The following is a 12,575-nucleotide window of genomic DNA, read 5'->3' on the forward strand; positions in this document are numbered from 1 at the left end:
CAAAAGCTTTGCTACTGGCAGAGGCTTTATTTCATTACCTTATTCATCATAATTGTGACCTGTCTGATCTCCCTAATAATTAAGGTATTGCAGTAATTTTCTGAGCGAGACGAGGACAGACACTCACTGGGTACATCATCTTCAGCTACACGCCATAAAATGGTCTAATAACTGTACTTCAACCTGCTCACTCAGTTTCCAATCACTCTCCCTTTTAAGTTACTAATATTGTTAGACAGAGGTGTAATGTTTGACACAGGAAACAGGGAGAATGAGCTGTATGACAATAATAACTCACTACGGAGGAGTTTAGCTCTGCTCCAGGACTAACAGTGAAACTGAATTCAAGCTCTGCTGAGGAACAGGCAGGCTTCAAACAGAAATCTAGTCAGCTTATTCCTCTAAAATAATGAGGCGTTGGTTGAAATGTACATTCAAGAACACAATAAACAAGCAAACATGAACAAATATGCCAGCAAAACTGTAACGTAGGTGGAGTGAAGCAAACATTTTACTATTAGCAGTGTGTGCACACAAAAAATGAAGAACTAACCTCTCTCATTTTATTTTTTGCTTTTTTTTTTTTAACTTTTTCAACTTTAAGTAATAGCCACATTACATAGAACACCACATATCTGTCCTCTCTTAGTAGTATTGTGATTTTTGATCAGTGAAATCCTAAAAATATGAATTCAGACTCAAAGTGAAAAGCTCAGTTATTTGAATGTAAAAGCCTTTTAGAGTAAATGTAAGTGTTGTTATAGAATAATTGTAATAATAATTGAGCTTTTATGTATTAGTGTTTGGACAATACAAACTTGTTTTGAGGCTACATATTTGTGTTTGCAGCTTGCTTTCCTTCGAGGTTAAGATGTTTTGTTTTTGTGTGTGTTTGTGTGTGTGTGTGTGTGTGTGTGTGTGTGTGTGTGTGTGTGTGTGTGTGTGTGTGTGTGTGTGTGTGTGTGTGTGTGTGTGTGTGTGTGTGTATATTTGTGCATTGAGTGACAGAAAGACAGAATCGAGTGGAAATATAAAAGTTGATTAATAGGATATAAAATCCGCAAAGTGACCTAAAGTGCAAGAAAAAACACTCAAGGACGCGCCTCATTGAAAGACAGAATGCGCGTGACCTTGTTGCAAATACACCTGTATCCCCAAAAAACGAAAATCTGATTTAAAAAGCGAACGCTTAGTTTAGTTTGTTGTTTGTTGTGCAGAGTGACCATCACATTATTTGCATGATTTGTTTTAAGCAATTTTGAGTACATTTTAGTATCTCACGTTAGTGTTCACAAGATTTCCTTTAATCAAACCAGTTGAATACCTTTGTGGTAAAGGTCTGACCAATTCCTGATATAAACACAGAATATATATTTTGTATGTGAGAATACCCGCTGTACTAGTTTGCACAAAATTGCAAACCTGCAAATATTGCGTGGGCTACTAAAGGATAAAATGAAAAAAATAATGTGATGAAAATGCATTGATTGGGTTTAATCACACGCCTGATCAAAGAGAATATAGACACTTTAATAAAATATAGAATACATTAATTATACAGTATAGGCTTATGTACAGTAGAACTGTATGCTAATTAAACGTTTTTAATAGTATCACGAACACTGGTTTATGCTCACACTGGTCTTACTTTGCACAGAAATGTGAAATATACATATAATACAAACAAGAATACGAAAGTGTAATGAAAAGGGGACGAAAAGTGGAACTTAATCAAGTTGAGGGAAAAAAAACCTACTGAGCCTCGCAGTATTTTAATTACAGACAAATCATGCTTCGGGCCCATCACGCAGGCTCAAAACGTAACTTGAGAAAATATCTTTCTGATATTTATTTCATCTTGCGACATACATAAAGACATGAATAATGTTTCTATCTCTCCGGCATACATTACATCTAGTTTACATTCAACAGAGACCCCTACACTTAATGAAGGGCTACATTCAGCAAGACGTCTTCTTCCAGTCTAAGCTCAGAAGACTTAACACGCAGCTTTCCATTAAAATCCTTTATAATTTTTTTTGTCTCACTTAAGATAGATATCTTTAATAATTACGTAACACAGCGAACAATTAGGCATATCAACTTTGTAAAAGTTCCTATAACCCACTGTGGGAGAGATGTGGCTACAAGCCAAACCCAAACAGGCCTCACAACAACACATAAAGCTCGCCCACATTGCACAATGCAATATTTCAATAGGATGACTCAGGACGTGTCACAAAATATTTGATACTACATTCACAAAAATTCAGAGAGTAATATAGATACAGCTGTACGTTTTTTTAGGCTATAACATGAAAAATAGGCCCGAAAAATAGGGTAGGTCGCCCGCATGTGTCCTAACAGGAACTCACAAAGACGGGATGTTGTTACATTGCTTTGGTGGGAAGGAGTCCACGCCGCTGTGGCATGTGTACCATCCGTTGACAATACTTTTCTGAAAGGGAGACGTGGTGGGGAAAGTCCTTGAGCTCTGGGCAAAAGTGTGACCTGTCTGGCCGCAGGGGTACTGGGAGGACTGGGACCTGTAGCTGCCTCTTTGTAGCAACAAAGGGTCCAAGAGGGGCTGTGACCTGTGTGTGGAGTAGTCCAAACTGCTGTCAAACGTGTGATGGAAACGTGACCTCGAGGTCGAATCATCTCGACTCTCTGGGGACAGGGGGACTTCTTGAGTTGAGGTGGGGGGGTGAGGAGGGCTGATATGGGCTCCATCGGGGACTCGGGATGACCTGGCCTCCGCAATGTGACCCCCGTCCCCGGGACGCGCGTCATCGCTTTCGGCGACGTGGGTCTTGTTGCAGTGGAGCTTCATATGCTTGCGCAGGGAGCTTGGGTGGGTGTAACACTTGTCGCAGCCCCTGACCTTGCACATGTAGGGTTTGTCACTGGAGTGCACGTGAGAATGCTTCTTTCTGTCGCTGCTGTTCGCAAACCTCCGGTTGCAGCCCTCGAACTCACATTTAAAAGGTTTTTCACCTAAACGTGCAAAGAGAGAAATGACGGCGAGTTACGAAAATGCTTGCAGGCCCGTGCATGCTCTCCTTGGCCATATATGCTAATATTTATAGCACTAAGTCAATTACGTGCACTCTATATCACCACAGCATGCTATATGAAAAGTGAGCCTGCAAAACAAAACAAAGAAAATGCACATTCAGGCTTCACTCGACACTGAAATGACTATATATCTGATCTTAAGTTTTCAACCAGTGACTCTGCAAACACAAAAATCGCTTTTCAGCCTTGGTTACAGATGTTTAAAAATGCCACATCTTCATGGTTGTTTGTTACTGATGTGCAAAAACTTGCGATGGGTCATGAAATTACAGAGTTCAAACTATTTGCTGAAACTTGGGTGCAGTCCTAACCGCAACAAGTGAGGCAGTTTGTCTGCGGACTAAATCAACAAGGCCTTAGTTAAACATGCATTAGATTATGATAAACATGTGGCAGCATGTGCAAAGATTTCTTTCAATGGAATTATCATGCATAGAATGAATTATGGCTATCAAGATGCTAATGGGTCTTCTTGCACAAAATTGCCTCTACAGCTGCGCAGTCCCTCCTGCGCACACACACTGATGTAGCGGACAACCAGAAAGAGCTGGACTCCCAATAAAACCTTAATAGTTTCTGTTAAATCATTGTGCAGGCCTGTATCTAAATGGATCTCTATCTTTTGGAATTCCAAAGAAATGTTAATATATTTTTTCTGACATAAATTATGTCTAATTAACACAATACGCATGTGCAGTAATAACAAATGTCATTAAGCGTCCCTTTTCTGTCTCTATTCTCTTTGCTTTCATTAGTAAAACAATTTAACACCAGAAGTAAAAGGGGGCGCCTAATAAATATTTTTTTTTCTCCAGCCTCTCTTTTTCTCTGAGGGCCATTCACTCCATTCGTTAATTATATTTTCAATTGAAATGCCTACAGTATTATTCAGTATTATTACACCTTGTGAGATCACTTGTCTACTGCAATCCCTGAAGTGTGTGTAAAACATAAGTATAAAATAAGATTGCACAGTAAATCCTTTTTATCGAAGATATTAGATGCTGTGCTCAAATGGAGCATAGAAGGAAAAGCCCAAAGACAGTCAGTTTTACAATGAAATGCATTTTATAACAATTCCACAGTGCTGCCTTCATAGCAAGTAACAGGCCTATCAAAGTGATGCAAATTAGGATAAGGTTATAAATAAATTACCTTTTTAAATGGGACTCATTTTGTTTATATTGCTAATCATTTCATTTTGCTGACTGAGGTCATCCGTTTTCTCGCCTTTTTATTTCCGACTAGGCCTACATCACTGTGTGATGTGCTCTGCTAGTCTTCCTGCACAGGAGATGAGTCCCTGAGAGGCAGAAACAGCGTAACAGCTACGTCACAACTCTCCGGTGTCCCGGCATTTATTTAATAATTTCAGTGAATGAAGTGGGAGAGGCACCCAAACCACTAGGCCTGCAGAATATACTCGTTTGCAACTGTCTTACTACTACTCATCTGTGGTGCCAGCATGGAGCCTAAACATGCTTTTCTCCTGCAAAATCCACAAGGACGGCAAGAAGCAGCGAGAGAAGCTGTGCATGAAAACATTTTATAACAATGTTGGCCAAAATAACAGCACAGAATAATTAATAATAATAATAATAATAATAATAATAATAATAAACAATAATAAATTGTGACAGAATTGGCAAACTTCCATAATCAATAACATAACGAAACATAATAAAATGTGTTCACACAGATAAACTCAAATAGCTTTTTTTAAATTTAAAATATCACTTATCAAAATGTATTATTATTAATATTATTAGTGGTATTAATATCATCAAATCGTGTGCATTAGTGTGATTATGAACTAACCTGTGTGAGTCCTCTTGTGGATCTTTAGGTTTTCTGATCTTGCAAAAACTTTCTCACAGCCGTGAAAGGGGCAGGGAAAGGGCTTTTCCCCTGTGTGGACTCTGACGTGGTTCACCAGCTTGTATTTGGCTTTGAAAGGCTTCCTGTCTCTCGCACAATTCTCCCAGTGACACACATATTCAGAGTGATCTGGTCCTCCGACATGCTCCACTGTTACATGGGTGACAAGTTCATACATGGTCCCGAAGGCTCTGGAGCAAGACAGCTTCCCAGCCCCCTCTTGGCCGTCACTCCACTTGCACACCAGCTCATGCTTCACTGTTTGTTTAGAGCACCTGAGGAAAGCGTCGCCGCCTCCACGCTGAATTGCCATGTTGAGGGGTTTGTACAGACCCAGGAATTGTGAGACAAGTTGCTGGCTGTTTCCCTTGGGGTTGATAGTTTGGCCATAAGGGTGCGTCCGGCCGAGGAGGTCGCCAGGTATACCCAGCATCATCTGGCTGCCAAAATCTCGAGATGCGTCGGCGGAGGCGTGGGCCTGCTCCTGATAACTTGAGAAAAAAGCATGGCTTCTGTTGTCTCTGTAGCCAGGAAAGTCACGATACCTTCCAATCCCGCCATGTTGGTTAGCTCTTGATGCCAGTTGATCAGTGACGGGTGGCATGCCGGCTCCAGAAAGATTGGCTCCAATGATAATGCCCCTAGGGCTGTGCTCTAAGCGGTGACTGGGGTATCCAGAGTCTGAAGAATTGGGAAACGAATGGTCAACATATGCACTGGACCTCGTCTCGGGGTAGTCTCGCAAATTGTGCGAGGGGCAGAGTTTTAAGGAACTGCCAGTGGGGAGTCCCATGTGCTCCCCTGCCAAAGGTGGCAGCACCACGCTGGGTTCAGTATTGCTCTCCCCGGGGTTGACGCAAGAGAGAGGGCAGCCACTAAACCTCGAAAGGCTTGTCATTTTTTGTTGTTGGTTTGGCTATGAGTTTGCAAAATCAACCGAATTCAGCACTCAGGATTCACCTAGAAATCCTCTTTCCATTTTCCCTGTTTGTGTATCATCTGCATGTGAAATTCGTGGCTGTGAACTTCGCAGAAGTAGGAACCAGACTCAATTTCGTTAAAGTTGGTGTGAGTCCCATGCCGTTCACTTTGCCCTCTTGATTTGTGGCAATAACCGTGGTAGTAAAAATGCTTCGAAACAGGCCATGGTGCAATATAAAAGCACAGCAGGCAAACCTGCTTTTAAAAAGGGAGCTTTGGGATTGGTTGGAATGCGCTGTGATTGACAGGCGCTGGGTTTGTTTTAAAAGGGACACGCAGGCGTTCACTGCACGACTCCGTTTTCAAATATCGCAGAGAAAATGCTTTGAAATATGCCGCGATAGATGCAGATATTGCTGCCTCTTTAACTTCAGGCGCCTTCTCATAAGACCCCTTCTCTAAATCTCTACATGTGAAAAAAATGTAAAGGTTTATGTGTTATACTAATCATCTGATCAAGTGATTAAATGCAGACATGAGCAAAACACAAGACTATCTACCGTCCTTTATATCGCTGGAAATCTTGCCAAAGCAAATGTCCCACTCCTGCCCTGCAAGAATAATAGAGAGTGGCCATAGCGTGTCCAGGCCAATTATTGTCAAGACTTTCAATTTGAGTGGTGTGCCACATTTCAAAACGATATAAAGTCACAGGAAACAAATTCTAACAATTATTTCAGTTGTTTGAAATTATTTAAAATAGCCCATAATGCTTGTGTGCTTCATAGCCTGCACGACAATAAAGTTAAAGGGTGTATTTGTTGGCTATATGTAATATATAGTTGACTGAGCTCTCATGGAGGTAAGAGTATCTTTGCATTACACTTTACTTTGATAGTAAATGCATTTTTTTAAGGGAACAAAATTACTTGTTGGCCTCATGTCCAAAGAAAAATAAAACTTTCATAAAGCAACAAGTAGTTCTATGACACCGGAAAACCAACATATCATAATTATGTTATTGGAAAAAGTTATTTCAGATCATTTTCCAGCAGTGTCATTGAGGAATACTGCAAAACAGGATGTACTGTTACCTTTGAGTCCAACGTGAACTATAAGCTTTAATAAATTAATAATCATCAAAAGTGCGTCTTTTGCACTAATCATGCGTCTTGCAGCCTAGCACAGAAGTTATGTAAAATGTAAATTATGAAACGTCACAAACAGCAGTGGACAGACTCCACTGTTCTTGGGAAACTCTGATCAACTTTCTTACTTTGGGGTGCTGTGAGGACAGCAGCGTCAAGCTCTGCACGCTCCTCTAGTGCAGAACATATTTCTGCACGTTTCCTCGCTTTAACGTGGCTCTGATTCTATCAGAGCGCTGTCTTTTAGCAAGCCCAGTTCAGACAAATTCTTTTATCTGTTGCTTTTATTTAAATCTACACGACGGACTGAATGTTCGAGATTTAAGGTGAAAAAAAAACGTATTTCCAAAGACAGTAGCTGGCGGAATTGTCATCCTTTTCTTAAAATAAAAAGCGGAAAAAAATCCTTTTCCACATTGTTATGCTGACGTCACCTGCAGTGGATCCTAGGCAGAGACAAAGCAAGGGGCCCACTTGACATTAAGTGCTGCAAAATAGTAGACATGCCCAGAACTGGTCTAATTCCGTCATGATTGTAATGGACGCTCATGTTTATCAACCTTTAACCCGATGCATTTCCGAAAATGATTGAGGGTTGAAGGCCAATAAAGCGAAGGTTTCCAAAAATGACTGACAGACCTGCGCCCTGAATCATTCCAGGTCCTCATTTGCAGCAAGAAGGCCAAACAAGAAAGAGGACTACCTCTTTTGTGATTTAATAAACCGAATATGTGAGGCATCCTCACCTTTTCAATAATAGTCACAAGTGTGTGCTATAGTCCTAGTATATTTTGTATAAAAGACAAAGGTTATTTACAGGCTCATAACATCTAGGCTGCATTTGCTTAAATGTTCAAATTACCCTTAATGTGGTCATAACTTAAATTAGAATTTACTCTAAGCAGTTTTTAATTTAACTGCAAAACAGTATGGATGTTTAATAATAACAACATAATCAACTATGAGTGTAGTAGCCTTCATTTGTAAATTTTAATTTAAATCAGAATTTGCCAAATACGTTTAACAAAATTTGTATTTCATATGATTAAAGTTGGTAGCTTCACAGTGTTACTACTGTAATAGTAATGGCAGAGACATGCAAACATAAACCACAATTAGTTATTACTTAGTTGAGGACGTTTTCATGTCCATCTTTACCATATCATCTGTTAAATTTGACAAAATATGCCAAGTCTGTGACAATGTAGATTTTTTTTAAATTCGGAAACACATGAAACTCCAGTTTAAACATCTACATTGTACCAAATTCTATCATTTTGACATTTGCAATCCCTTCTAAGCCTCCAGTTTTATGAGTTCGGTCATTTATGCTTGGTTGCTTGACAGGCCAGACAAAATCCTAGTGACTGTTGCACACAAAATATTACTCCCAACTATCAAAACACTCATGTCAGGAAATAGTCTTTACATCCATAAGATCCCAGTCACTTCCAGTACAGTGAATATGGACAAAATGAATGACAAAGGGGCGATATGAAGAGATGAAATCAAACAGAAAATAAATGCCAGTTAGAAGACCAGAGTTACAATATAATGTCATGTTGTAGATAGGATTGAAAATTCAGCTCATTTTATTTATTTAACCCATTTAAGAATTCTTTTAAAATAACATGCAATGCCTTTTTGGGGAAAACTATTTGCTCAAAGGCGATAAACATTTAGGCTATAAACAGTGTGTATAAGAAACACCAGGTGTTACACTACAAAAAGTAAAGTGTGTGTGTGTGTGTGTGTGTGTGTGTGTGTGTGTGTGTGTGTGTGTGTGTGTGTGTGTGTCTCAGACACAACATTACTATGTTCATATATGTGGTACAGACAGGAATCCCTGTGTGTACATGCAACATGCAACTGTATTAGTGTGGAGTAGTGCTGAGATATTGTAAGTGATGAGGGAGAATTTATGAAATTTAGATGAATTAACAGGTTTGGGATGCGTCCATTTGCAGACAGATGCTCCTGTAAATCACAGCAAGAAGTCAATTAGCCCTCTCCATCAGCCATATGAAGGCAAACACCTAGTTCTGTAGCAGTCACTCAAGACCCAAATGACCATATAAAGTATGTAATATCCATGACAATCTGTGCAGTTATACTGTATGCGAGTATAAACCTAAGTTGAACAATATGAAGCGAATACGAAATGACAAAACATTTCTGTTTCCTCTGATAACAAACACATAGACAGCACAAAAATATGCCCGAAAGCGATGCAATACAGTCAAGTGTTACATTGTGATATTCCAAATTACAAGATACGTAAATTGTCATTCGTCATGTAAAGCTTTACTATCTATGGTGGAAAATTCCTTGTCATTATCAGCTGCTACACTTGCACAGAAATCAGAAACATTTGATTATACTGTACATGTGCTTGAAAATACAACGCATAATGTAAATATTTGATTTGTGAAAACCCTAAGCATTCAGAAAAAAAGTGGAAGCAAATGTTGCATGTATAAACAGTATTTTCGCTTAAACAAACGTGAGCCAAAATTTATTTTATTCTATAACGTATGAAATCTACTGGATTGTAGAAGTTCAGACCACAACCTGAGCCTTTATACTGTTGTGGGATCAAATGAATGTAAGAGAACTGAAAAAAAGTGTCATGGAGAATGCACCCAATGCAATTCATTTTCTATTAAATCAAGGCAAAGACATAGTCTTGGAGTTGGCTCATTTAACCACAGCAAAAACCTGCAGGTTCATTCAACACAATGTCCATTTAAGCAAAATTGTGACTCACGATATTTATTTAACTGTGCCGTTGGGATACACTGACCATTGTCTACCTGTTTAAAATGGAAATACGGAAAACACATTCACATACAGTGGTATGGAAGTACTATTGGGCTAATGGTTTTGCTATTGTTTTCAGGAGATGAAGATTTAACGTTTGTCTGGTCACTATTGAGTTAACTTCAAGTTCACAAACTCTTCTATAGCAAAGGCGGCCTGAGCCAGCCAAGCTGTAGGCTACCGGCCAGACAACATAGACAAAAAAAATTACTCAACATTGCTGTAAGAGAAAATCCAGACATTTGGTCTGCCATAGGCAAATCTCATTTTATGAGAAAATATGATCATGCATCTAAGTCATTTATCAAATTATGCACTTAAATAACCTTTAGCTGCTGACTCTAACACATCTAGTTAGAATGAATGTATAAATGTGAGCTGTTTACCATTTTGGCTGATGGTTATGTTCTGCTCTTTTCCAACAGCATGGGCCTACTGTCAGAGGTATGCACACTATATTGTGATATTTTAAGGTAACGCGCATGCTCAGTTAGAAGAAGATTATGTTATAACCAATGGGCTATCCCAATGCCCAATGAGGTAATCCCAGCAGAGATAAGTAAATCATCAAATTATACATAGTCCTGCAGAATAATGTATTAAAATAGCATGTTGATCATTAAAGATTTCCAGACATTTGAACCAAACACAGGCTTAAACTAAATGCATATTCATTAAATCATTTTATGCAATTAAAATGAACATCTCTAAAGGTTAAAATAAATATATAAAAATGGGTGGTTGCAAAACTAGAAAATATAGGCTGTATAAAATGTACCAGAATTAAATTAAATAGATATGTAAAAAAAAATAAAAAAAATAAAATAAAAATGGAGGTGAAAATGTGATGGGCTGCATATATAGGTATACATATTCTGGCTGGTGTGAGTGAGACAAACGGTTAACAAAAGTGCAGCTCTTTTGAAGGCCTATTAAGCTGCCTTTCCCCCTCTTTTACAGTTTCCCCATTTTCTATTGTCCAGTAAATATAGTATTAATGCGCCAAGGCAACCTGCTTCTTTCAGACAAGAACAGGTAGATTTAAAAAAATAAATAAATAAAAGGAAATTAAACAATAGGACCTAATATTCTTGCAATGCTGACTTTCTAGATGTATTTAGATGCTGGTGAAAGACATCATTAGAAAATGTGTGTTTGAAGCCCCCAGATTCACATTCACTTAAATTCCACATTTGTAGAATTAATAAATACAATATGCAATAAATCGTGTGCCAGAAGAGATCTGCAACAGTTTAAAATTTAACTCTCAAGCAACAGTTTCTTAGACCTAGTTGATGACCGCTCCACTTTTTCTCAGCAAAAACCCAGTTCCTATATTCTCTGTAGCTTACAAACATTTATAACTAATCTAAACCATGTTACTTAATTATTTCATTGCGATGATAGGGCTGCAAATGCACGGCACATAACTTAAGTGGCGTACGGGGCCTTCACGTTTCAACAAGCCAATAAAATATGGAGGGAATACAGGAAAACTTAACAGGCTGCTTGTCACTTGTAGAAGTTCACAGAAGGTCGCCATAAATCTCATACTGCAAAACTGCAAAGGAAAACTCTGGTAGCTGTGTGTGTGTGTGTGTGTGTGTGTGTGTGTGTGTGTGTGTGTGTGTGTGTGTGTGTGTGTGTGTGTGTGTGTGTGTGTGTGTGTGTGTGTGTGTGTGCTCGTGGTACACTGTGTGTGCTCGTGCACGCGCATGATGTGTGCCGTGTGAGAAGACGAGTGTGCGAGAGTAAAGGGAGGAGTAAACTGTGAGAGGCTATGCCTCCGTGGTGAGAGAGAGGGAAAAAGACGGAGAGAGAGGCAGGCGGACAGGGAGGGAGAGAGAGAAAATGGGAGAGGGAGAGCAGCTTACGGAGGAAAAAGAGATGAAGTGAATCTCATTCCTCGTTTTGGTTCAAGATAAATTGTTGAGATTATGTACAAAAGCGCCAGTGTTGAACTAATGTGCACGACGACCATACAAAACAGAGGTATGCAGGTCCTTGCAACAATTTAATTACCATATGAGTAACATGCGCACTGAGCAGGTTATGTTCATTTCAAGAAAACTAACTCCCATGCAACCTCCACCGGCTAAATATAATAAACTGTAGATTTACACACTTGACCATGCAGTCCACACAGGCCTGCCTCTGTTACTAACACAGACAGACGACGGATAAGTAAGAAAACTCACCTTTTCAATCTATAACTCTTTCTCGAGGATATGTTCTGGAGTGAATGCGGTAGGATGAGGGCGAAAGCAGAATGAAGGACTGATTTGAAGATTTTTTTTTTTTAGGTCCAGATCCCCTAAAATAAAGAATGTGAGCTCCTTCCTGGGACAGATTGAGGGGGAAAGGATGTGAAAGGCTTGGAGTTAAAAAGCGCCGCTTGAAGCACTCAGCGCGTCTCTGAACTTGATCAGATTGTATGTGTCCTGCAGCGAGTCAGCGGCAGCCCTGTGAAAGTTGCTCAATGGCACGGTTTTTTTGGCTGAGCGAAGAAATCTCAGGATATTACAATTACTGCCATCTTTCTTTCTGTCTTTTATTCCTCCGACTTACACCCTATAGAGCTTTTGCAAAAAAAATACCCCCCTCCCCTTTCAAGCGGCTTCAAGAAAGCCACAGTTTGGAACTGTGCCAAGTACATTGAAGTTTTCAGTTAATAAGAGCCAAACTGGTCACATGAAAGAGAAAAAAATAACACATAAGTCAATGATATAG

General features: G+C 39.3%; 1 protein-coding gene and 1 long non-coding RNA gene across 6 annotated transcripts in view; both read right to left on the reverse strand.

Moving 5' to 3' along the window:
• LOC120566461 overlaps nucleotides 1–12,575 on the reverse strand; it is an 82,334-nt gene that overhangs the window by 21,569 nt on the left and 48,190 nt on the right. For 2 of the 5 annotated variants that reach the window (XR_005640406.1, XR_005640402.1), the window contains exon 1: nucleotides 12,044–12,565. The exons of 2 other annotated variants lie outside the window; for them this stretch is intronic. This is a non-coding gene — a long non-coding RNA (uncharacterized LOC120566461). Of the gene's footprint in view, nucleotides 1–10,231; nucleotides 10,539–12,043; nucleotides 12,566–12,575 lie in introns of those variants that run through there. One more of the 5 variants, XR_005640403.1, reaches the window with a different exon arrangement.
• zic6 (zic family member 6) lies at nucleotides 1,510–10,213 on the reverse strand. The gene is made up of 2 exons (XM_039812938.1): nucleotides 4,897–10,213; nucleotides 1,510–2,997 (listed from the first exon to the last, which is right to left on the reverse strand). The coding sequence occupies exons 1-2, from the start codon at nucleotides 5,852–5,854 to the stop codon at nucleotides 2,372–2,374; spliced, it is 1,584 nt and encodes a 527-aa protein (XP_039668872.1). The 5' UTR covers nucleotides 5,855–10,213; the 3' UTR covers nucleotides 1,510–2,371.

This window comes from Perca fluviatilis, chromosome 10 (assembly GCF_010015445.1).
Source record: "Perca fluviatilis chromosome 10, GENO_Pfluv_1.0, whole genome shotgun sequence".
Classification (NCBI taxonomy): Eukaryota; Metazoa; Chordata; class Actinopteri; order Perciformes; family Percidae; genus Perca; species Perca fluviatilis.

Coding starts and splice junctions, on each gene's coding strand:
- zic6 (XM_039812938.1), bottom strand. CDS start 5,854: ATGACAAGCCTTTCGAGGTTTAGTGGCTGCCCTCTCTCTTGCGTCAAC. Junction 2,998..4,896: donor CCACAAGAGGACTCACACAG/GTTAGTTCATAA, acceptor TTGCACGTTTAG/GTGAAAAACCTTTTAAATGT.